At 40.3% G+C, this 26,951-nt stretch overlaps 1 protein-coding gene across 2 annotated transcripts in view; it reads left to right on the forward strand.

The window, feature by feature from the left end:
* Window positions 1–2,505: 2,505 nt before the first annotated feature.
* The window catches only part of Dsc3 (desmocollin 3), a 37,750-nt gene continuing 13,304 nt past the window's right edge, over window positions 2,506–26,951 (forward strand). For both annotated transcript variants that reach the window (XM_050135110.1, XM_050135111.1), the window contains exons 1-9: window positions 2,506–2,682; window positions 13,097–13,181; window positions 14,874–15,073; window positions 15,952–16,071; window positions 17,389–17,544; window positions 18,715–18,859; window positions 21,176–21,342; window positions 23,767–23,901; window positions 24,293–24,478. In XM_050135110.1, the coding sequence (XP_049991067.1) occupies window positions 2,614–2,682; window positions 13,097–13,181; window positions 14,874–15,073; window positions 15,952–16,071; window positions 17,389–17,544; window positions 18,715–18,859; window positions 21,176–21,342; window positions 23,767–23,901; window positions 24,293–24,478 (1,263 nt within the window). In that variant the 5' untranslated portion in view covers window positions 2,506–2,613. The remainder of the gene's footprint in view (window positions 2,683–13,096; window positions 13,182–14,873; window positions 15,074–15,951; window positions 16,072–17,388; window positions 17,545–18,714; window positions 18,860–21,175; window positions 21,343–23,766; window positions 23,902–24,292; window positions 24,479–26,951) is intronic.

A 26,951-nucleotide genomic window follows, 5' to 3' on the forward strand; every position in this document is an offset into this window, starting at 1 on the left:
TTTCAAGATCTGTTTTAAAATATAATTCATGTAAAAACATATGCAATTGAATCTATCCCCAGGGTGTTCTATGTTGCCATTATAAGCAATGGAAAGATGTTTCTCTAAATTATAAATGCACATTGCCTTATGGTAGAAATTAGACTAATAATGTGCAGCAAATGAGGAATTCCAGGTCATATGCTAATGTTAATATACTTAATATACTGCACCTAAAACTTAATAATGTGAGTTGAAGTATCACTCCTGTGCTTCCTTAGTGTTTACAGGCTAGATTTGAACTACTGTTATTTTGCAAGAGAAGTTACAAAGCAGCTGTGCTATCGTTAGACTTATCAGTATTCCCTATCAGACAGCACAGTGCAAACAACCAAAGACACAGTCTTGCTGAAGTTTCAGCCACTTGGGTAGACACCCATAGCCAGTTAGATTGCAATTAATCAAAAGAGCTAGTTAGGGTCATTAAATACTTAGGAACATTTAGAATAGAGCTGAATACATCAAAAATATCTACATGTGTGTCTGTGTCTAGAGACATGCACAATTCATAATGATCAAGGGAATCGTGGGTAATGAACGTGACAGCTCATTACAAACCCCTAGTAATCCCTTTCATACCTTGAAGTTGAATGAATTACCATTTCTTCCAGGACAAGTTCTCCCTCCTCAGCATGGCTTGTCATGAGCCAGTCACAGGGGTTCTCCCCTTAGCTCTTCTGAACCAACAGCCCCTTCTGTCTCCATCATGTAAGAAGCTTGCCCAAGTCTCTCTAGTGCTTCTCATGCTCTGGCCTTGCTGCTGTTACCTTTACTGGATCACACCTCCCTCCACCTCTACCTCCCCTTTCTATTCTTATCTCAAGCATTTTTGCTCTTCACAGAACTAAGAGCCTGCTATAAAGTGTCTTAGCCCTTCAGCCCTTCAACTGGAGGAAGAGTCCTGACAAGGACAAAGAGACATCTCTGTGCTGACATGCCCTTACCTCCCTGTACTGCAGAAAAGTCAGCTCTCCGCTGGCTCCCAAACATTGACTGAGACTGGAGAAGACGACACAGTTTTCCCTGAGGTCATGGGCAAAGAAAGACAGGAGAAGAGGAGCTGGAAATCTCCAAAGGGGAGAAATTTGGATCACTGTCTCTGAGACTAGAAGGCCTTCCCCGCAGACTTCAGCTGATAGTGGCTTACATGTGTCAGGAATGAGACTGGGGAGCAACAACCTAGGAAGATCTGAGTCCTGAGAGCTCAGGGAAGCCCCACTCTTTGAGGAAGTGCATGGCTTAGATAAGGATGCTCTCTGAAGTAAGCAGGGTAAGGTGAATGAAGGCAGTCACATGCTCTGCACCTTAGTGTGGGCTGACCCAGGGCTCTGACCATGGATTTTGAGTGGGTTTTGGGGATCAGCAATATATCTGACATGGATTTCTTTCTGAATCCTGCCAGCAGAGTTCCAAGGGTATGGGCTCTATTGTCACAAGCCAGTGGCCAAGGGTTTTCCCACCTAAACTTTGAGTCACCTTGAACAGAAGTGTGGTCTGTGACTCCTTTCTCCAGCTTTAGGGTAATGATGATGGCTTTTGATCCCTGTAAATGTTTGTTGAATGATGGTGATATTGCAAGCCCCATTTTAGAGCACATTTTGTTGGGGGAGATTGTCCTATGACCAGATTTGAAAATTTTTTATCTTAGTAAATCACATTTAAAAAAAAAAGAAGAAAAGAAATACAAAAACAAATGAACAGATAGCAAAAACTCAAACAAGTAACAAACAAAAAAGCAAAAACCTATATCAAAACCTCATTTGAACAATAAGTGAAAGAACATGTTTTTGTTTTTTCTTTTTCTTCTTTAATTCCTTACTTACCACCTTCCTTCCTTGCTTTCTTTTCTTAGTGGGTCCATAGAAGGTCACAAATATTGCCAGTAATTAAAGCGCAAAGGTAGTCATTTTGGGTATGGATAAATGGTCAGGTAAGCACTTCTTTTCTCTGATTTTAATATCTGGCACAGATAATCCATGGCATTCGGGACAATTTTCCTTCAGTGGTTTATTTTATCATGTTAATGAGATTTGGAGAGACTGCCTGGGTTTTGTTTCAACTTGTGAAGTGGTTGCCCAGATTTTGCACACAGCGGACTGGATGGGAGGATCCCATGATCTGAATCAGGTGTGTTCCTGGCACCGAGTGGACTCAGAGCAGGCGGGTCCGGGTTTGGGAGTGGGGAAGCTCAGAGCAGTGTCAGCGAAGGGGACGCGGGGAAGGTTGGGCGGCAACCCCCTCGAGGCAGAAGAGGGGCGTGGGAGAGCAGGCAGAGGGTGGACCGGGACCGCTTTCCCGGGGAGTGAGCTCCCTGGCGGCCGCGGGGAGCGTAGGGCAGGCTCGGGCAGCTCCAAGGCGGCCCCGGAGGTGATAAAACTTGAGAAATAACTAGGAGGGGCCACCCAGCGTCTCCCTGCTCCAATCCAGTTTCAGACAAGAACACGCTCCTGGGCAAAGAAGCTTGAGAGCGGCCAGAACGACTTCTAGACAAGCAGCTGCGAAAAACCTCCTGCGCCCTGGCTCTCAGGGTCCCCGCTAGGAGCCAGCCTGCGTCCTTCTGAGGTGCACCAAGCAATGGCCATCGCTGGGCTCCAGAAACCCTGGTGCGGAGCCCTCTGCGCACAGCTGCTGCTGGCCCTCTGGGTAAGTTACCTGGGGTTGCAATCCGATGGGAACCCAAATGGGAAAGAGAAAGGGATGAATTCGCCCTGGTTGCTGCGGGGGCACAACAGGTGACAAGTGATGGGCTAAGTGTCTCTGATCAGTTCTTGACTGGTTTAAATTCGGACTGGAGAGGTGACAGGCGATAAGTCATCATGCGACTATGCGACCCCTTGAAACTTAGTTTTTTTTCCCCCCCTGGGCCGCCATAGGCGATACCTGAATTAGGAGTGGTTCTCTGGCTACTCTGCGCTGGTGTCTTGGTTCTGGGTGGGCAGCGGATGCTATTTGCTCCTTGCCAGCAGCTCCTAAATTGGAGTGGTGATTGGGACTAGGGAGCCTTGAGTGGAAAGAAAGGACGACAGTTTGGGGGGGGGGTGTATTTAGGAGCCTTGACCTAGCAAAAGACAGATGTGGTGGGACTCAGGAGCTTTCTTGCCTCAGAGTTTTGTAGTGTAGGGCCAAAGTTGTGTCCCTGGGATGTTATCCTCGGGTTTTCTCTGAGAAACCGTGTTCTCAGTTTTTCCTCCCCTAAAAGATTACTCCAAAGGCTCGCTTGAGCTGCCACCCCCGTGCCAGCTCGCGCGTTCACCTACGCTCTGTGTGCTGGAGATCCAGGTGTGGGAAGGCTGCAGAGGGTCGCACCGGAGTTCCATGGGGGTGACAATAGGACTGGGGTCGCAGGACTAATAGACCCAGGGCAAGATGCAGTTGGTGTCTCCAGTCTGGCTCTGGAGAGACACTGTTCCAGTGCAGAGCTTCTTCTGAGATCTCAGGGTTAAACTCCTGATTTGCCTGGAAAAGTGGTTAATGACAGTTTTCTGAGAACCAGGAAAACTTGAGTGGAAAATTAGGAATTCTGGGTGCATGGTAGCCTGTAAAGCGAGCAGAGCATGTGACCACTTCGATGCTCCAAAGACATGCAAGAGGTTCAGGGGACCAGAGGAGCTGGGCCACTGTGTTATGTCAACCTTGTTTAGTTGTTTGCTTTCTTACTTTTTAAGAGTGGTTCAGGCTGACCTTGAACTGTCTACGTAAAGACAGGCTCATCTTGCCACCACTTTCTCTGTGCTGTCATTACAACCATAAATCATCTTCTCTGGGTCTAAGTTGATGGCGGTGGGGCCAAGTCTCATCCCCTCTTGAACCAGAGAGCGACAGACGGATATCAGACTGTGTTCAAGATCGGGAATACATTAGGAACCAGAAAAATTGCAGACGAGCCCAGCGATCTTCCTGCAACAGTAAGAGTTGCGGTTGGAAGTTACTGTAAATGTGGCCCCCTCGAAAGTTGTGCTCTCCTGGGATAGATGTGTTGGAATGAATTTCCAACAGTTTTGTTTAAAAATATGACTTTGCTGCTTACATTTTCACTGAGAGAGGAATTAGGAAACAAGGCGAAGAGACTCCAAGTGTTTTGTTCTGAGGATTAGGGGCACTAGCCAGAAAGGAGGGCACAGGGCTCTATGACAGGGACCTGTGGATTCAGGGTTCTGGTGGGTCGAGGCTGGACGGTGCAAACAACAGAATCAACTCAGCTCAGTGGCGTGTTCCTTCCGGTTGTTGCAAGAGGAATTGCAGAGTTTAGGTTAACAGTGCACTCGGAGATTGGAGCATGTATACAGGTTGGGCGTTTCTCTCCCCAGAAGCCTCCAGTTTACAGATGTGTTGAATTCCACAACTAAGTGTTTTTTTCCCCTAGCAATCTTCGAGCATAACATTAATGGGGCATTTTAGAAGCACCTTTAATTACGTGGAGATTAGGCATGGAACTCTAAAAAAACAGTGACCTTTTTGAGGAGGGCTTTTCAAAGAGGCTTTAGCACATGTCAAAGACTCAACATGCTTAATACCTCACCCCCTCCCGCCCCCCGCCACCGGTTATAGGCAGGTGGAAGAAACTTCCAATTGGCAAGTTCCTGCATCTCTTTCCCACCTCCACTCTGAACTGCCATAGACACAGCTCAGAAAGGAGACAGATTAGGAAAACAAAGTAGGAGAAAGACAGCCATCTCACTAGTAGTGAAAGCTCTTCAGTATCATTTTTAGATTTTCCTCATTTAGTGCGACAACAGATTATCAAGAGTGAAGAAACTAACACTAGATCAGCTGCTCTCTACCTGTCATGGAAGATGGGATCTCTAATCTTTATGTTTAATGCAGTTCTCCACATCAGAACTGTCATTGCAGGCCCATGTGCTTTTATAATTTATAAATGGTATATTTTTGAGAGAGTCTACCATTTTCCTAAAGGACTCCTCTTTCAAGATTCCCCTGTCCATTCTGTCTTCCCTTCTTAGCGTGTATAAACGTACCTGCAACCGATGTTGGCAAACATGCCTTCCATCTTTTCAGGTTGTATAATATTAACTAACGGGGGACCCCGTTACCAGGAAGACTTTGCTCTTGAGGATATTTGGCATACTTAGAATAAAAGGGAATATAGAAATTTATATTGACTTTTATTAGTGAAAGTGGATTACAGCAAATAAAGTATTAAAGGGGGAGAATCTTTATCTTAAAGCCTCATTGTAAGAAAGTCAGAGTGTAAGCCAAGCACAGTGACATTTGCCTTTAATCACATAGACTGAGTCAGGAAGATTGCTAGTCTTCATAGTCTTGTCTACATAGCAAGCTTCAGACCCGTGAGGCTGTATAGTAAGATCCTACATGACAATAAAAGGAAGGAAAGAAAGTCAGAGTTTTAATGTGTGTTTAGACTGCTACAGTGTCTCTCCCACTCCCAGGTAATCCCAGAGCTCACACTTGGTTATTGACAACTTTGTAAACGAGGTTGTTGATAGTCATATTGTGATGACTAGGTCTTGAAGCAACTTTTGACTGTGGATGAATGCAAAGCCGTGCACATTTTTTTGACCCTGTTGTAATCCCCGTGCCCGGTGTCTTCCATATATGGCGTCTCTGCAGAACTGTGGTTAGTCACACTTCCCACTGAACCAGAATTCCATCTTACAGTGAGTTTGGTTAGGAGGAAATTTATTAGAATCATCAAATGCTGTGACTGCAGAGTTGTAGATCTTAGTGTTTGGTTTCAGTTTTCTGGAGGTGGTAAACATTTGAACGCTAGTGTTCCCATGTCATGGAGGATGTGTCCACGGGAGAAAGGAAAGGTCTAAATTCTAGTGTCAATTACTCTGCTCAGTCTGGGTATCCTTGGTGCCGCAGGCGGGACATCCATGGCGTCAACTGCCATTCTTCTTCTGCATCTCGGCTACTGAACCCAGGGCACATGCCCTGCCGCTGAGCCACACCCAACCCCGTTCTGTAGCTCCGTTTGCTCTGGTGGGGGGAGGTGTACTAGGCAAGTCTCTTCTCTGCACTGAAGTCATAAGACCAACCTTCTCAAAACCAAACAGTTGCAGGCGGCTGCTTTAATTTTCCACTTGGAGTTAGATCTTTGCATCAGAGTTTAATGATAATTTCTCATAATTTTGCAATCACATCACTAAAAGAAAATTATAGAGTACTGTAAAATAAAACCAATTTTGTTACATTTTAAGGCTATTTTAACATTATTTTCCAAATAAGGTATTTGAAGTTACTCTTGAGAGGTCTTTGTTTATTCGAGTTGTCAATGAATTCATCAATTTTTTTTTAAAATAAAGTCTTTTATCTTATATTTTTAAAATGTATTGCGTTTATGTATTTATTTTTGGAGAGCCTATATAATGGTACATGTGTGGAAATCAGAAGACAGCTTGTGGGAATTAGTTCTCTTCTTCTGCCATGAGTTCCAGGGGTAGAATCTAGGCTTGTATGTGGAGGTCAGAGAGAAAAATGTAGAATTTAGTTTTCCCTTCTACCATGTGTGTTCTGGAGACGGAACTCAGGTTGTCCAGCTTGTGGGTAAGCCCAAACGTTCTGTTCTTCTTTAAATTCAGTAGACCAGCAAGAAGTGAATAACCCAGAGTTATACAGAATGGATACAGAACAGAATTCTGACAACAGAAGTGTGTGGACTCTTCTTAGCTCACTTTCTGAGGTCCCTGTGCGTTGAGAAAGTCATCTCATGTTGCCATGGACGTCATGTATGGGAAACAATGAAATACAAAACCCATGATGGGTCTAAAAGTTATGTCCTAAGAAGCATTGCCCCAGGAAATGGAAACATCTACAGTTTGTGTTATAACATGCTAACGATATATTAGGAAAACAAAACTGTCGTCAATTCCAAATAAGCAGACAATTCAAATTTATCATTTAAAGAAATTCTTGGCAAATTGGTTATATGGGAATGGTCTCTCTTAACTCAGTGAAATATACGTAACAAAACTGAACTGGGCTGGAGAGACAGCTCAGTGATTAAGAGCACATACTGCTCTTGCAGAGGATCCAGATTTGGTTTCCAGCACCCACTTAAACAGGCTCACAACTGCCTTTAACCCCAGCTCTAAAGAATCTGATGACCTCTTCTGGCCTCTGTGGGAATTTCCACTCAGGCGCACATGCATACACATACACACATTCTTCAACTCTCTTTCTAGCTATATTATCTATTTATCATCTATCTATCTATCTATCTATCTATCTATCTATCTATCTATCTATCTATCTATCATCTATCATCTCTCTATCTCTCATTCACTCATAAACAAATTATATAATTCAGTTTTTTTAAGAATTTAAAAAGAATGATTGAATGTAATGAAAAGAGTAAAAAGACACATAAATAATGGTGAAATAGTAAACATTCTCTTTAAGCTGAGAAACAAAGAAAATTTGACCATTGTAACTGTTTTTTTTAATATATATATTCTATTGGAAGGCCAAATAAACACAAGCATATGTATGAAGGGAGTTACGGAAGAGGTATAGGGAGGAGTGAAAGAAAATAATACCAGCGGACATTGTTTGAGATGCAGGACCAGCTTTGCAGAAGGGAGATCAGGTAACCATACTATAGCTAACAAAAGTCAGCAAATTTCTTTCATATAAGGTCAATTTAAAATAATTTAAAAGTTATTCCTTTAGACTGTCAGCAGACAGATATATAGATAAAAGAAGAAGCCTATTTATGGTAATGTTATCATTGATGTATTTAAAAACAACCTAGCATACTGACTGTGGTGGTACATATGAGCAATCTCAAGACTCAGGAGGTAGAGAGGGAGGATTATCCTCAGCTACAATGTGGATTCAAGGCCAACTGGAGATTTGAGAAGCTCAATCTCAAAGAGCAAAAGGAAGTAAATAAAAACAGTCTAATGGATCCTGGAAGAACTTCATTGTGCATTCAGAATGCCTCTTCAAATGGCATAGCACAATTTACAAATGAATTGAAAGCATGTATTCACCATGCTTAGGGGCCCTTCCACATCAAAGTCTTTAAAAAACGTAAGTAAAGTTTCACTGAAAGCTTAAGTAACATAATTATAAAGTTTCTTTGAGAGACTTGGATGGTAAAAGAGCTTTCTTTAAAGGGAAGTGATATAGGTCCTGGGGCCACCTTCTTAGACACCAAGATTTGATATAAAGCTGTACTGAATAAAACAGTGGAACACTATGGACAGATAGATGCATACAGATAGAACCATGGAGAAAGCCGAGAAGAATGCATATGGCAGAAGTAGGTATTAGGCTTATTTGTGGATGTAACACCATGAGCTAAGATCGGGAGAGTCATTGTGAGGGTGCTGTCAGTAGTGATCCCTGCAGCAGGAGGTAAAGATATATGGATAGAAGACAAAGATAGAAATGGTTTTACAGTTTGAGAAGAAAATATTGGTTGAGAGCTATTAAGTCATATTAAACCCAAACCAGAAGAAATTATTAACACAATTGATTAAAATTGCAAAGAAAATAATAAAGTTATTTATTTTAAAATTGTAACCACATATATAAAATATTCCACAAATTATGAAAAGTAAGAGACCCTATAATTAAAAAAGTAAATTAAACTGGGTGTAGTAGCATATGGCTTTAGTTCCAGCATTACAGAGGGGGAAGCAGTGGATTTTGAAGGTAGCCTGATAAATACAGTGAATTCTCGGATAGCCAGGGTTATGCAGTGAACCCCAGTGAAGATGAGAAGAGGGATAATTCAGTGGTGCAATAGAAGACAAATGGCAATAAGGTGAAAAAAAATGTTGTCTCAAAAAATTTTAATATGCAAATGACACAGTTATCAGATTAATATATTAAAAAGAAATCAAAACAATTTCAAGATAGTAAAAGAAGTGCACACCAGTGTTCCAGCTCCATGAATAGTAAGACTTGGAAGACAATTTATCAATAAGCAATGATAAGCAGTGAGACAGAGCATTCATAAGAGCAAGGTGGTTTGTTTTCTAACTTTCTTTTTATTTTTTATGTCTTTCACGTCATGCTTCTCCATCCCATTCATTTCTCTGTCCCTTCGTTTCTACCCTCTGCCCTTGCAACTTCCCCACCAAAATAAAATAAAATTTAAGAGAAGAAAATAAAGAAAAAAGAAAAAGAAAAAGGAAACACCAATCTCATCATGGAAGCTCTAGTGTGACACAGTGAGTCACACAGGAAACCTTTTTATCCACATATCTTTACTTGCCTGTGTCCATTGCAAAGAGTCATTGGTCTGGTTTCTGCTACACTGTTGATGCTGCTCTTACTGGGACTCCTTTTGGTTATCTTGTGGTTACCCTGTGTCATGAAGATCCTGCAGCTTTGGGTCTGCATGACCCGTCCCTTCCTGTGCTCCCACAGATCACAGATGGAGTAGATGTAGGGGGAAGCTAACACAACCCTGATTCTGGCCCTGAGTAGCTGCAGGGTGGATCAGCCTGCCAGCTCTCCCTTGTCTTCACTCCAGTGTGAGCTCCCTTGTCTTCACACCAGTGTGAGTTCCCTTGTCTTCACTCCAGTGTGAGCTCCCTTGTCTTCACTCCAGTGTGAGCTCCCTTGTCTTCACACCAGTGTGAGCTCCCTTGTCTTCACTCCAGTGTGAACTCCCTTGTCTTCACACCAGTGTGAGCTCCCTTGTCTTCACACCAGTGTGAGCTCCCTTCTCTTCACTCCAGTGTGAGCTCCCTTGTCTTCACTCCAGTGTGAGCTCCCTTGTCTTCACACCAGTGTGAGCTCTCCTGCAGTGCTTTGGCAAGTTCATCCCTTTCATCAATGAGCCAGGGGCAAGGCCAGTTCTGCTTTCATGTCCTCAGGGTGGGATCTCCCACACTTACACCTTCAGGGTCAGCTCTATTGTGTTGCTCAGGCATGGCATAGGGGCCACTCTCCTGAGTTCAGGACAGGGATTTGTATGGCAGTTTATATCATATATTTTAGTTCCTTGTACCTACAAGGGATGCTCAGTTTATTATCTCAGAATGAAAAATGAAAACAGTATAAATAACCATAAATATTGAGTAATGATAAAATTATATTAAGAATTTCAATTAATGTTAGAAAATGTCAATATTAGAATAGGGCTCTTGATCTTTATGTCTACACACAGTGTTAAATTAGCATGAGTTAATCACTTAAATCCTAATGTACTTGATTATATCAGAGCCGAAATTCTTTCTCATAGTTTTGCAGTATTTCCTGAGATTTCATATGTTAATCTGTAGATCTGAAAGAGGTAGAGGTGTATGTGTAAGGAATAATGATTTTGCCAATGATGCACCCTTTTCTGTTTCAAACATACTTTCTGATGTCTCCCTGAAGCAGAATTACACTCTTAAAGCACACAGTTCAGTGACTTTCAGCAAATATAGACTGCACAATGATCACCATGGTCTAATCCTGGAGCATTTCCATAGCTTTCCCAAGAAGAAGACTTGAGTTCATTTCTAGTTGCTTCCTTTTCCTTCTCCCATTGTAGTCAACCAACACTGTCCTCTGTCTCTATGTAGCTGCCTGTTGGGACACTTCTTAGAATGAAATCATATTTATACATACACACACACACACACCACTGCCTCTATTGTGTCAGGATCTGATGGATGTAATGATGACAGATTTACCCATATTTTAGAATGGATCAATAGTATGACTTTTAAATAGCAGAATAATATTCTATTGCATGCTAGATCATATTCTGTTGATCTATTCACTTTTGGGTGGGTGTGTTTGCCCTTCTTGCTTCTTATCAACAATGCTGTTATGACTATACATGTAGAATTTGGTGTGGACACAGCTATTAAACTGCATAGAACTGCTGGACTATCTTTATTTAATGTTTAATTCTCTTAGAAATTGCAACTGTGTCCAAATATCCATATCACTGTCCAATTCCATGGAAAATACAGGAAGGTTCTAGTTTTTATGTATTTTTAACATCAACTTGGCATTTCTGTTTTGTTTATGCTAGCTCAGCAGGCATCTCATGGTTTAGAGTGACCCATGCCTTTGGGCATTTCTTCATCTTTTTAACCATCATTGGTACATCTTTGAACACCTGTATTAAAACCTTTACCTATTTTTTCATTAGTTACTATCTTTGTGGAGTTACAAAGTATCTTTATATACTACATATATGTCACTAGTTGTTCTTTCATTTAAAAGTATTATCTCCCATCCTATGGGCTTTATTTTCACTTTCGTTACCATATTGTTTGAAGCACAAAGGTTTTTAATATCAAACAAGTCCTGCTTATCCAGTGCTGTGTTTTGATATTGTAGCTAAGAAATTATTGCTCAACGTGGATTGAGAAATTTTCTTTTAAATCAGAAGTTCTCAACCTATGAACTGTGACCCTTTTGGGGAATGTATATCAGATATTTACAATGTGATTCATAACAGAAGCAAAATTACAGTTATGAAGTAACAATGAAATAATTTTATGGCTGGGGTCCTCACAACATGAGGAACTGAATTGACAGGTTGCAGCATTAGTAAGGTTAAGAACGACTGTTCTAAGTAGTTTTCATCCTTATCCTTAGGTCTGCAATCCACTCTGTTAATTTCTGGGCATGGCATGACTTAGGGGCTCATTTTCACTTTGATCGTCCCAGCACCATTTGGTGAGATTTCTGACCCTTGAACTTTCCGGGGACTATCCAGAAGAGAGGCTTATTTCTAGGATGTCTGTTCTAATCTGTTAACAGCGTTTGACTTTGGTTAGTGGAGCTTTGAGCTATTTCAAAGCAGAATAATGTCAGCCTTCCAATTAACTTGTTTATCGTGTGTGTGTGTGTGTGTGTGTGTGTGTGTGTGTGTGTGTGTGTAGGGGGGTCTTTTTCATTTCTTTAAGGACTTCCTTCCTCTCTCTCTCTTTTTTCTTCCTCTCTCCCTTCTTCCTTCCTTCCTTCCTTCCCTCCCTCCCTCCCTCCCTCCCTCCCTCCCTCCCTCCCTCCCTTCTTTCTTTCTTTCTTTCTTTCTTTCTTTCTTTCTTTCTTTCTTTCTTTCTTTCTTTCTTTCTTTCTTTCTTTCTTTCCTGTCCTTGTTTATTTGTTTGAGACAGTGTTTCTCTGCATAGCCTGCCTTGGGTATTCTGAAACTCCCTCTGGAGATAAGCTGGCCTTCAACTCAGAGATCCACCTGTCTCTGCCTCCTGAGTTCTGGGATTAAAGGTGTCTGCTACCATATCTGGATAAATGGCCAGTTTCTCCAACAAAGAAATCTGAGATTCAAAGGAGATTGTATTTGTAGAATATGCCTCTGATCCATAATGATAAGTCAACTTTCCACTTATTTGAGTCTTTGAAAACTTCTCTCACCACATTTTATTGTTTTCAGGGCATGATCTTGTATTTCTTTGACAAATTTACTTCAAAGTATTTTATCCTAAATAGAACTGTTTTAGGAGATTTTTGCTAGTTTAGGGGAAAAACTATTTACAGTATTTATTTATTTGGTGTGTGTGTGAGAGAGAGAGAGGAGGAGGGAGAGAGGGGGAGGAAGGGAGAGAGTGTGTGTGTGTGAGAGAGAGAGAGAAAGAGAGAGAGATAGAGAGAGAGAGAGAGAGAGAGAGAGAGAGAGAGAGAAAGAGAATGTGTGTGTGAGAGAGAATGAGTGTGTGTGTGCGTTTGTGAGAGGGGGAGAGTATGTGTGTATGTGTGTGTGTGTGTGAGAGAGAGAGAGAGGGAGAGAGAGAGAGAGAAACTAGAAAGTTTTACTTCTTTCTCAATTCATTTGTTTACTTAGATCAATTTATTTTCTTGTGTAAATGTCCTGGTTAGAAGCTATATTATAATATCAAATAGAAGTCGTGGAGTAGGCATGATTTTCCAACAGTGAAGGAAACATTTAATTATTTTCACTTAAGCATGAACTTAGTCAACTTAGTTGCTAGTTTGCATAGATACTCTTTGTTAAGCAAGTTCTTGTATGTCACTAGGATGTTGAGTCCGTTATTATCAATGTAAGGAAGAGTTTGTCAATTGCTTGTTCTTCATTTACTGAGATGACCATGTAGTTTGTATTTTCTGGTGAATTAATGTGATATTTTAAAATTTCTAGGTCTTCGGTTTTGTTGGTGAAGCCTGTAAAAAGGTGACATTAAATGTGCCTTCCACACTAGAGGCTGACAAGATAATTGGAAGAGGTGAGGACTTTCTGCACAGCTGCTTTGAAACAGATGTGGAGTGTCCCTAGTTTGCAAGAAGGGTAGTGTGTCATCTTTGCCCTCTGGACCTAGTCTACATTGACTTAGAAATGGAGACAATTCGGTATTATTTAAAACACACATTTTTGCCCTTATATCTGTTGGATTTGATGGTTAACTCTAGTGTGAGTTTTCCAATCCACGTTTTTTCAATCATTAATCTTTCAACAGTTTAAAATATCACATTCTTAACACTCTGAGTACAAGAATCACATAAGTATAGGTGAGTATTGAAGAGAAACACTACTGCAATCCTTGATTTTAAACTTAGATTTTACTTATTTACGTGTGTGTGTGTCTGTGTCTCTGTGTGTGTCGATCAGAGGACAACTTGTTGTATTTTGTTCTTTTTTTCTACCCTGTGAGTGCCAGGGATAAACTTGGGGTATCAGGCTTTGCAGAAAACACCTTTATCCATGAAGTCATCTTGACAGCCCTGGAGCAGTATTCTAATCAGTGTTACACCTTTACTGAGAAGTGTAACAAAGTGTACCATTCTCCTCTGGACTGGACATAGTCAGTCATTTTAAACTGTAGACCCGAAAAACTGATTGACCTTCAGTTTCTCCCAGAAGCCAAGCAGTTCTGCCCTGGTGGTTTTGTTTGTTTGTTTGTTTGTTTTTAATGTGGGTTTGAAGAAATTAGAGGAAACCACCACAAGTTTTGATTAAAAAAAATCTAAATACTTTTTCAAAAATATGGAAATGGCCTTTTCAACAAAGTGTTTAGTCAGATTAATTTCAGTTTTTCTACTGTGAGGAAGAGGAAAAGAAAGATGTAATTAGAGGTAGCCTGTTCCTCTGGGAGAAAAAATCAGACAAAATCATTCAGCTAAGAATACAAAGATCAGAGAAATAAATTGTTATCTCTTAAAACATTCAAAATGACACTTCCGTCATTTTGTTTAGTCTGCCCATGACAGACTCAGGTTAAACAAAGATACACGCGAAGCAAAGGGCCCTGAGGTGAGGTCATTGTTTGGGCATTGTCAGTTTGATTTCTGTAAAAGCAGATGAAGAACGGGATGGGAAACAGTTGTGTTTTGATACTTAAAAAGTCATCACCTTTTATTAGGAGGCAAAACCCCACATAGGAAAGATGCCATGTGGCGTTCCCATAGAGGCCCAGGGGAAGCTGTGTCTTTGGGGCTGGAATGTACCAGAGTGCTATGGGAAGAACTCAGGGACTGGTTTTCCTTACTTGACTATCAGCCCATATGTTCCTCTGTTCTTTGTGTTTCTCTATGTGTCTTCTGACTATAGGCAGGTGCCTCTGAAGACACTGTCAGTGCATTGTTGAGGGAAATTCCACTGTGTTGATTCAGGTGCACCTTGCGGGTGTGTGGCTCACTTTTGTCATGAGAGCTATGTGTGCTAGTCTTTGGTGGACAATCATTTCATAAGCCTACTAGAAGCTTGTTAACATTTAAAGCTTCTTGTTCAACAAAAATATACAGTCAAGAACCATCACTGTAAATTAAAATGAGAGTATTATTTTTAAGAATGAGAGAGGACTGTTAAGGTATTCTACTAGTGCCAGCTGCTTGGCTTTCATGCACGGAGAGTATTTTAACATATATGTTTCCTTTATGCATGTGTCTCCACCTGACAACTGGAACATTTCCGCGGGCAGTTAATTTGAAAGAGTGTCTCAGCTCTGCTGATGGAATCAGGCCAAGCGATCCCGATTTCCGAGTTCTAGATGATGGGTCAGTTTATCCAGCCAGAGCTCTTGTGCTGTCTGGCAAGAAAAGATCATTTACCATTCAGCTTTCTGACTCAAAGACACAGACACAGAAAGAGATCCCGGTAATGCTGGAGCACCAGAAAAAGGTACGCAAAGCGCAGCGGACATTCTCAAGCCTGGGGCTTTTTCTAGTAACATTTCTTCCCTTAAAAAAATAGTATCTTTTATCTCCCCTTCTGTCCCCCTTCCTACCAGCCCTCTCTCCACCATTCCGTTCTCTTCCTCCTCTATTGTCCTGTTTTGTTCCTATTATTTTTCTTCTCGTCTTCCATTCTTTTGCATTGTCTTTTGTTTCTAAACTTTCTCAATACCAGTTCAATGCTGGCTTTGGTTTTTCTGGTGTTAAATGTAATGATATCCTCCTTCGTGAAGCCTTTGTCTAGCTCTGATTTCTACCTAAGACAGTTGTGTTCCAGGGTTGGTTTGAGACCCCTTTCATCACAGCCTTTAGGATTTCTTATTAGTGCAAGCACTTACTCATGAGAAATAGCATTGTAAATGTAGTCACAAAATGATGGACAATTTCAATTGGCCTACACCTAATCTATGCTAATAAATTGATAGTAAGGTTAATTAAATGACTGCTTAGTACTTTATTGAATATTTAATAAAGTTATTAGTTGTTAATAATTATCATGAAACCTAGTGTCTCCCTTTGCTACACTGAAATAAAATTATTACTTCTAAAGCATCTGGTGGAACATTTTGCAATGATAGAAATATTCTAGAATGTTCTGTTATCTCCAGTATCTGGTGTAGTGACTTGGATGCTGGGTGCTTAACATAAAACTAGTGCAAAAAAAAGATAGTTTTCCATTTAAATTAATTTTAGTTAACGCAGATTATCCCATGCCTAGTGGCAGCCAGTGGCTACCATATAGGACAGCACATGTAAAAGGAGCAGAAAGGGACATTCATTTTCGACTGTGATGCTCCTAATACTTATTTTCTCCTTTAAATTCAGGTCCTGAAGAAAAGACATACCAAGAATACTGTCCTCAGGAGAGCCAAGAGAAGATGGGCACCCATTCCTTGCTCGATGCAAGAGAATTCCTTGGGTCCCTTCCCGTTGTTTCTTCAGCAGGTGAGTGTTCTTTCCTTCTTTGTGTGGTCCAGCTAAGTGGAGGGTCTGTTTGACTCAGATGTAGCAAATAGTTAAGCACTGAAAAAAAATAAGTAGAAGCCAAGGCAGTGGTGGAGCATGCCTTTAATCCCAGCACTTGGGAGGCAGAAGCAGGCAGATTTCTTTGAGTTTGAGGGCAGCCTGAGCTACAGAGCAAGTTCCAGGACAGGCTCCAAAGCCACACAGAGAAACTTGTGTCAAGAAAAGCCAAAAAAAAAAAGCAGATATGACTAAAGTTGCTGATGAAATACAACACAATTCAAATGAATATAATCTGAAAATGACTGATGTGCTATCGGTGTAGGACAACTACAGCCTTTGCATGCCTTTAATTACTTATTTCGTCATTTACAAGATGGTTATTGGGTATCTGTATCTATTATGTGGTGTTGTAGGTACTGCTATATGCACTGGAGATGGAAAGAAATTGAATCCTGGTCTTCAGAATAGCTACATTTCACTGGAATTCTAGAAATCAGCTTTAACAAGGGAGATGCTCACTCCTCTCCCGTGAACGTGTTCACCAGCGAAGCAGTTCTAGAGTACTAAGACAGCATCGAGAGCTAAAGCTTCCTCTTTTCTTTCCTTCATGGAAGGGGCGCTAGAAGTGAGATGAGATCTCAATATGTAGCCCATGCTGGCCTCCATCTTGTGATCCTGCTGCCTCAGTCCCACAAATGTTAGAACTATAGACTTAGCTTGGTCACCTTTGCATGGTCAAAATGGTTATCCCTGTGTTCAAAAGTAAGACTGCTTGCTTCCCTCTATAGAGCCCAAATCTTCACGAATCTTCACTATTTGTTCACACAGTCTATTATGTCATAATTATTTATACTATTACTTATATTGCTACATTTTGTTATTATATTGTTTTATTGTTCATATTATTCTGTGTATTTTTTGACTGCCCTTGTGTAGCCATGCTTAAGTGTAGTTTCCATAGAGTTTCTTCACACCATCTTTGGACTCAGCTGTAAGGAAAATGGTAGGGAAGGGTCTGCAAAATGGCTCAGTGGTAAAGGTACTTGCCACAATGCCTGACACCTGAGTCCTATCCCTGGGACCCATATGTTGAAAGGAGAGACTTCATTCTTGCTAGTTATCCTCTGAGTTCCATCCATGTACTATGGCCATATCCCTACCAACTGTATTATATTGCTCTTTTTTACTGAAATATTGTCATTAAGATTAAACTATGCAAAATACTTATGTATATGTATCACAAATTAGCACTTAAGTTGAATTTTAAGTGCTTACTTCTGTGTATTTTTCTTTCAGGTTCAGTCTGATGCAGCCCAGAATTACACCGTCTTATACTCAATAAGTGGGCGTGGAGTTGATCAAGAACCATTGAATTTGTTTTTCATAGAGAGAGACACTGGGAATCTGTTCTGTACCCGGCCTGTGGATCGTGAGGAATATGATGTTTTTGATGTAGGTGCTTTATCAATAAATATGGCCCTATATTAATGAACCATCTGTCTCCTGGGGCCTCACCTGCTCTTTTCTTCCTGCACTATCTTCTTAGAGGGTGTTGTAAAGTCAGAAAACAATAGCATACACTGTGCGTTGGCATGCTTGCTCAATCCTTTATCTCAGCTTTGGTTAGGCAACCCTGAAATGAAGCAAAGAGGTTTAATTGTTTGTGAACATAAAACTCAGTGCAGGCAGCTGTAATAGTTGGGTTCAGCTTGTTAGACATCATCTCTGTTTACTAGAACATTTTCAGTTTTCCAGACAGATTCACAGCTGAGCTTCCGCTATGGCTGTTGCCTTTCTCCCATGTATGCTACTCTCTGATCATGTCTGATAAGCAGATAAAGGAATAAAAGTGAGAAACAAAGCCTAAGTAAAGGGCTAATAGCTCAGTTTTCGGGTCTGGATAAGTCTACACTCAGTGGGGCATTGACTTCAACAGGTTCCGCTATAGAACAGAATGTGCTTTGCTTTCATGAACCAAGTTCAGCAAGAAGGATCCCATTGGGAAGATGGAGTCTGTTTCTAGAGGACAAAAGAGGTGCAGAGGAACCAATCTGACTGTTGTCCTCATGTCACATTCTTTGCTTTGGGCTATAAGACATTCAATTTGATGTAATTACATACTGAGCAGAACTAGATTCTGTCTGATCTTGCATTTCCTTTGGTTAATGATCAATGAAGAAATTAATAAGTGTGTTTTGTAAAAAAATCTGTTTAAACATACAATCTATGGGGTATGCAATAAGAATCCAGAAACAAGACTGGGAGGTTGCTTTTCATATAATGCAGATTTTTTTCCAATGGTCATGAATTGACCATCTCCCAATGAACCTTACTGATGACAACAAGATTAAAGACTGTGACCTGAGTCACAAGTACACCCAATGCCTCAGAATAATGCATGTGTGACTTCATCTCCATCTTCTCTACATTCTGCCCTGTTCTCTGTCTCAAACAGAACTGTTTCCTCCCTGTCCCGGGGGCTGTTGCTTCAATTATCTCAGTGTGGAGCACTGGTGGGCTAGCTTTCTGCTGAAAGGACTTCAGGGAAGGGTGCGGGAGCATCCGTCTCCCCTGTGCTGTGATGTTGTCTGGCTGCTGACGCTGACTGTCTCTCTTCCACAGCTGATCGCCTATGCGTCCACGGCGGATGGCTATTCAGCAGACCTACCGCTCCCACTGCCCATCAAAGTAGAGGATGAAAATGACAATTACCCTCTCTTTACAGAAGCGATTTATAATTTTGAGGTTCCAGAAAGCAGTAGACTTGGTAAGACTGTTTCTATGCCAAACATGTTTGTGTATATTTTTGAGACAGTGAGATTTTTTATTTTTTTGTTTTATTTACATTGTGTGGGTACATGCCTACATTTGTGTGTATGTTTGTGTGTGTGCTTGTGTATTCATGTGTGTGTGCATGTGAAGACTAGATTACAATCTCCCCTGTCATCTTCAAGTTACAACTTAACTTGTTTTTTTGAGAGAGTGTTTTTCTTAGTGGCCTGGAGTTTGTCAAGTAGAGTAGGCTGGCGGCCACTGAGCGCAACAGATCCACCCGTCTCCGACTCCTGCTCTACAGTTCTGAGTACAGCATCATCACCAACTTCTTTCTATATGTGGATCCTGGGGATCAAACTCAGGTCCTTGTGCTCACAAGACAAACATGCTTATCAGTGGACGTTTCTCCCCCATTGGAGTTTTTATATTCATGGCCAGTCAATCATGAGATAACACAGATCTGGGACCTACTTACCAGAAAACATTAGTCAAATCCCATCAATTCTAATCAACATGCCTCTAACCAGATACTACAGAAATTTCTGGTCAATGTGACACTAATTATCAATTATGGGATGCAGCCATTAGTCAGACTTTGTATGCTGTTTGTAATATGCATTGTTTGGTTTTTATCCTATCTTCCTTTTCAAGAGGACCCATAGGGTAGAAGGAACAGTAAATACAGATGTAGTATAGATATTTCAGCGGGACTGTGGGAAAGTATTAAATGATAGAGACAGGGAATGCAGTTTTTAGGTTCTTTTTAAATGTCTATTTTCTTGGACTACTTAATTACATATAATTTAGAATACATATTAGAATAATTTGAAGGATGCATAGGTCACACAGGTTCTATCCTAAGCATTCCCCTTCAACGTGAAAGAAAATTGTTTTATTTCTGTGGCATTGTCTTATTTTGATTCTGAGGCTTGCATTGTGAAGTGTGCACACCACCATAAGGCAAGACCGGAGGCTCTGTTATAAAAGATAGCTAATAATTTTTCTGCTAAGATTTCTGGTCATTGCTTGTGTCCTTACTGTATTATATACCTGAGTTTCCTTTTCTTGTGTTACTGTGACAATTTGATATGTACAGTGTCAACATCCTGTTGGTGCACATGTGAAATTAAGTTAAGATGAACAGTTAAGAGTTTAGGAAACACTTTCTCACACATGTTCTATTTTAAAGTCACTGAGAGAGGAGTTGCGGCAGCTTTTGAATTCTCTCACTGGTATACACACACACACCATGTCAAAGGAACATGAGATGTGTGTGTGTGTGTGTGTGTGTGTGTGTGTGTGTGTGTGTATTTCTAAGCCTCATGGCTCTATGGCCCCATTGCATTTTTCTGGTTTCTAAGAGAAACAATTGACTTTGATTTTTCCTTGAGATGAAGGACGAACACGTAGGCTTCCATTAATCTGGGTTACTTGAAGCACCCCTTACCATTAGGTTCTTACTTATCCATGTTGTGAAGCTCTTGAAGGAAGACAAATCAAAATAAATCAAATCAGAGTAGACAGAGCAAAACAGTGAGCAAGAAAGAGACAAAGAGAAATGTCTTCAAATGAGTAGAAGATTAAAGGAAAGAGTGAACTAAAAAAGATCACCCTGAGGGCTTATGACATGGTGCAACAGGTAGAGGAATTTGTCATCAAGTCTGATGACAACAGTTGGTTCCTGGGATCCATATACAGAAGAGAACTGATTCCTGGAAATAGTTCTCTATGCTCTACGTACATACTTTGGCATATCTCCCAATAAATCAATAAATTAAATTAAATTGAAAAATAAATTTTATCATTTACATAACTATACAAAAATGAGTCTTAACTATTAATTAAATCTAATAGACCGAATTACTTTAGGAGACATGTTTTATGTCTCTAGTTGACTTATTATTGCAATATGTTGGAATTCATATTGAAAGTATTTTAGCCTTGTTTATTTATTTAGAGATGGGCCTTACTATACAGACCAGGTTGATTTCAAATTTCTAATCCTCCTGCTTCAGTCTCCGTAGTGCTGGCAATACAAGCATAACCCCCTTGCCCTGAATTAACTATTGACTGACATATAATTTTTGGTAATTTACTATCAAACATTTTAATTTGTGACTCTCAATGCCAGAATGTTTGGCTTCTCCATCAGGAGTCTTCTTCCTAGATCCTGTTTAAAGTTGTGACCCATCTGGGTAGAGTCACGATTTAATTTAGGTTTCTGCTGTCACTCTGACATGCTGAAAAGTGTAGATAGCAAACACATTATGGTGTTCTGGAAGCTCAAATTTGCTTTTTGAACACATAGGTACTGTGGTGGGAGTGGTTTGTGCTACGGATAAAGATGAACCTGACACGATGCACACGCGCCTCAAATACAGCATCTTGGAGCAGAACCCACGGTCACCTGGGCTCTTCTCTGTCCACCCCGACACTGGCGTCATCACCACTGTCTCTCACTACATGGACAGAGAGGTATTGTCCTTACTATAGAAAGTCATTTCACTGTGGGTTTAACTCTCTCCCCACTTATTTTAACTTGCTATTCTGTTTTATTTTATTTGAATTATTATAAGAATATATGAATTCCTGGAATGTTTCATAGTTTTTAAGCATTATTTCTATTTCCATATGTAAAGAGAAACCTTAAGAAATAGAGTTTGATTGGTGTTTAAAAGGGAGGATGTAATCAATGTGCTTCTCAGGAAAACTATTGCATAGTATTTTATTTCCTTTAATGTGTGAGGTTAGTTGGTTCCAGAGCAGTGAAGGCTTCAGTAGTCACTCAAGGTGATAAGGCTTAACTTTTTTGGTGACTGTTGTTCTTATCCTGACCCCTATTCAGTCAGCCTACCCATGTGCAGTTTTTAAATAGAAAAGTGTTAGTTGGGAGTACAGAGGTTTTCGTTACCACTGCTTAATTTCGTATGTGATGAATTATCAAGCAATACTGTTTTAGTTGCGAAATACCAGATAACAACAATTTAAGGAAGGAGGGGTTTAGTCCAAGGATGTAGTTCATCAGGGCAGGAAGTCATAGTGGCAGGTCCCCTTGAGGCAGCTGGTCACGATTGCTCACAGTAGGAGAGGGGGAGATTCTGCTGCTCCACTCTTCTTCTGTGCTGCCCAGGGCCTGTCTGTGGAGCTGTCCTGCTGCCCACATTTAGGTCGTCTTCCCATCTCAGTTCATTCAAACTAGTAGCTCCCTCACATACAGACAGACCTGGATGCTTTTTCCATGGAGATTTTAAATTCCATCAGGCTGATGGTGGAGATTAATCATTACAACAACAAATGGGGAAGTTATAAGACATACTATGGGCATTTCTAGCATGTAAAATGGGCATTTTAATTAGTTGAAAACAGGGATCTCCCCCCTTTTACAGATTCAAATTGATGAGGCTAAGCAATATGACATAATTCAAGACTATGAGACTTGATTATTATCCTTTTAAAGGCCCAACTCACAGACCTGATCCATCTTCAGGTTGCAAACACAAATGCCATGGGACTCTGTGGGGACAGGCGCTTTGTGCAGAGCAGCATAGGGAGTGAAGACATGGATGAGCAAAGAGATGAACAGCACAGGCTACCAGTGTCTCCACGACTGCTGACGGGTGCCTCACTGGGAGAATGCTGACTCTAGTGAGAAAGGGAGTCTAACAGAAACAGGAGCCTGAAGGAGGAGAGGAAGACTCCAGAGGTGGAAAGAAGCAACGGAAGGGGTGGTTGCGGAAGAGTAAAACCAGAGCAGGCAACACTAGTGACTGTGTCTCTATGCTCAGCACATACTAAAGCCTTTTACCTTGCATTGATGGTTCTCATCTTGGCCCTTTGTCATTGGCATATTAATACTCTGCTTAGCTTTCTTTTCGCTGTGCCTTATCATGTCTCAGCTCTTCTCGTCATAACCTCTTCTGTATGGTTCTATCCACCCACCGGGAAGGGCGCCTGCCCATCACCACCTCCTGCCATGAGGGACGGACCACACAGTTAGGTGTTACTGCTTCTTGTTTATTAGATCTCATTAGGAAATAAAATCTTATGTGTGCAAAATAATCCAACAAACAAACAAACAAACCTGTCATGTTCCCAGCCCTCCTCCTCCTCCTCTGTAGTGTTGCTGCCCTTAGCGAGCTGTCTTGTTCTGGACTTCCCATGATGGCTGCTGGGGGCCTTGTCTACCTACCTAAATAACTTGGCCCACTCAATCTCCTTTTTAGCTCTCAAGTGAATAACTCATTATCAAATCCTACTCTACTCTAACTCCCAAGTACATTTCATCTCTTTCCCCCTTTGCTACTGTTTTTACTGTTTCAGGTTTGGACCACTTGTCTAATGTAGGGGTGTAGGGCCTCCCTACCTGTTCACCAATAACACTAGGTTAGGTTACTCTAGACCAGTGGTTCTTAGCTTTCCTAATGCTGCGAGCATTAATACGATTCCTCATGTTGTGAGGACCCTCAACCAATAAATTATTTCCATTGCAACTTCATAACTGCAATCTTATTACTGTTGTGAATTGTAATGTAAATATCTGTTTTCCCACAGTCTTAGGCAGCCCTGCGAAAGGGTCATTTGACCCCAAGGGGGTTCGACCCACAGGTTGAGAACCACTGCTCCAGACAATGCTAACATTTTTCTGAGTATTTTAAAATTCAAATGTCATTACTCTGCACTCCATCTCTGACTTTTTTGTTTTCTGTTAGAAAATGTCTACATTCGCAGTATGTCTCTTTGTAAAGTGTTACCTTTTCAGAATTACCTTTCTCTACTAAATTTTAAGAGTATTCCCAAACCTAGAAATCAAATAAAAACAAGCAAAAGAATGTGCAACACAGGTTTCGTTTATGAATCTAAACAAGTGTCTGAGACAACTAAACAATTATTTAATTTCAGGTTGTGGACAAGTACACACTGATCATGAAAGTGCAAGACATGAATGGCCAGTTTTTTGGACTGATCAGTACATCAACTTGTATCATAACAGTGCAGGATTCCAATGACAACGCGCCCACGTTCAGACAAAATGCTGTAAGTTCAGAACACACAAATCTATCTTTGTTTTGCTTATTTCAGTTTTCTAATGTGGTTTATCAAGTTCTTGGCATGCTTTGAGGCATGTGTTCATTTATGAATAAAACTGAACTTCAAATAAACTGTACACACATCTACACATGACTTCTGTTTCCAGATGTTATGATTTATGTTATCTACTCTTGTTGAAGGGCAATGACATCAGTCTACATATGTAGGAAATAGTCTTTGTCTAACAGTTTCATGAAACAATCCTCTCTGTGGTCATGCTTTTAGGTAATCTGTGTAAACACCACGACGACAAAGTTCTTTTGGAAATTAGGAAACATTTTACTTTGTGAAAGTTTTCTATAGTAACTTCATTTTTTAATGTTTTCTTTTCCTCCAGTACGAAACCACTGTGGAGGAGAACACATACAATGTGGAAATCCTGCGCATCCCCGTGGATGACAAGGACTTGGTTAAGAGTGCCAACTGGAAGGCAAATTTTACCATCTTAAAAGGGAATGAAAATGGGCGCTTCAAAATCACAACGGACCCAGTGACTAATGAGGGTGTTCTGTGCGTTGTGAAGGTAAAGAGACAAAGAATAGGAACTTTGGGCCACTTAGTGGATTCATCAACTAGACAGTTTCGGATCCTCTACTAGCCAAGTTGGTTAGTCTGATGGTTCCCATGTGACGCCTCTCTCTCTTTTCTCCTGTGTATGCCAGAATAAAGATCTCCACCTCTGAGGCACACCTCCCACCTTTTCTTTACAACTCACATCCTTGGGCCTTGGTTTATGTCTATAAGAGATACACAGGGTTTTTTTTTTAATGTTTCTGTGTCCATTTGCAACTTATGTTCTTTAGTAGGTATTCCTGGTGTAACTTAGAAGTCCCATATTCATCTCATTATCTCTAGGATATATGCCTGTTATCTTATCCCTAATAAGCAATTCCTAGGGTGAATACAGTATTACATAAAGCAGAACCGAATGGATGTATTTTATTGCATATATTGCTATTTGACTGCATGTTGTATTCTTGGTTTCAAGCTATAAGGGCAGAAAGGTCTTTTTTGACATTAACTTTTTTTAATTATTTCTAGCCTCAAATAAAAAAGATAATAGTGTCCTGTAGATGGATATTATGTCTCTTCAACGAGTAAGGGCCTCTTATCTATTGATGAGAATATAGTGTAATCTTGCTGGTTTTAGTTGTTTTCCTATGTGAGAGTTCTAAGGGGTTATATGTCAAGACCTGGAAGGTTCTGTCTAGATGGGAACAGTCAGATATGCAGTCTCAGTATCAGACGCCTATTTTTGCATGTCTCTGCTTTGCTGCTGGTTCACATTTGCTGTATTTTAGATAGAGTACAAAATTGTCTTCCCAGCAAACCTTAAATGTATTTATTTCCATTATCTATAACATGCCAATTTCAATTATATATATGTAAATACATAGAAATTTAGATTAGGCATAATTTATATTACTACATTTAGTGAATACATTTAGTAGCTAAAAATAAACAGTAGTTATGAACTGTGCATATTGTCATGACAGGCAATAAATGAAACTTTTTAAAGTATAACTTAACTTTAGATGTTGCTTCTCCTTTAGGATAAGGTATTAATATCCCCAACTCATAGTAATAGTAATAGATAATGATAAAATAAGCAACCTTATGGTGATGGAGGCAAATCAGTTTCTGAAAGGCAAATATAGCAATTATCCATCCTAGAGTGAAAACTTAGTTTATAACTTCCTACATCGGTGATCTCTCCATGACACCACGCCCCAGTAAGTTCATGGAGCAGAGTGGTCACATCCTGGTGACTGCTTGCACTCTCTACTCACAGAGCCCAGTTATATTCCAGTTGGTATCTGGGTAGTAAACCAACCCTGACAGTAAATTGCTATTTACCAAGTAACAGGCATATCGAGTGCTTACCTTGAACTATCTCATTTAATTGGCTTAAATGAGAATACACTATTTGCTATTCAACTTAAGAATCAATAAATTCCTTACTTACTTTAATTTGACTTTAATAGGTAGACTATTCATAAACTTAGTTTAAAACCGCACACAGACACGCAAGCATGCACATCTGCACACACACATGCACATATGCCTAAGCAGTCTTACTCACCTGTGGTAATTTGCACACGGTCGCCCTGTGACCATAATATATTGTAGAAAAAAACTATTATATATATGCACACACATATGTATATTTGTATGTATGTATGTATGTATGTATGTATGTATGTATGTATGTATCCCTACCCAAAAGGGAAAAAAAAACAAAATGAGGTAGTGATCTGATTATACTGAAAGAATGCTTCATTTCTAATACCTCATTTTGCATTGTTCATAAGGATCACATACTAGAGGTATACTTTAATCTTTCTTCTGTACCTGGTAGAATAACTGGTAGGCTAAATCAAGAATTAATTGGGTATATTTCTCTTAGTTGTCTAGAGCTTGCCAGTTTGTTTTGATCCGTATAACTTTGAGTGGAAAAAGTAGAGATCTTGGTGATTTTTATATGGAAGGTCCTAAATTCTACCTCCAAGATTTTCCAGGGAGTTTGTTAGCACTTCTATGCACATGTGGGATGTTTATGAATAAATTTTTAGTGTAATGAAGCAAACACATGCCTTAGTGTGGAGAGAACTTGTATTCCCTACCTCATTGACTTTGAGCCTACGGAGCTGGCAGGAAGATATTGCAGGACTGTAAGAAGCTGCTTGGGATCTGGCATTCAGCCAGAGGTGCCATGGTTACCTGCATGTCCCTCACTTCCTCATTGCCTGAAGTTGTCCTTGTTTCTGTATGGCCACCCCAACATATGATTTATGAGACTGTCCTTGGTAGCATCAAACAAACGGATCTTCATACTTCTTGCTTCCTGAGATAATCATAAAAATATTTTCATATGGATGCTATAGGTGCTAAGATTCATCAATATTTTTGACTTTTTAGAAGATGTATGAGTATTAGTTTCTCACCCTATTGATATGTAGGTGCAAGGACAGTGTGAAAACTATTTTATTTACCAT

This window comes from Alexandromys fortis, unplaced genomic scaffold (genome assembly GCF_014885135.2).
Source record: "Alexandromys fortis isolate MF-2015 unplaced genomic scaffold, M_Fortis_MF-2015_v1.1 scaffold_25, whole genome shotgun sequence".
Lineage (NCBI taxonomy): Eukaryota > Metazoa > Chordata > Mammalia > Rodentia > Cricetidae > Alexandromys > Alexandromys fortis.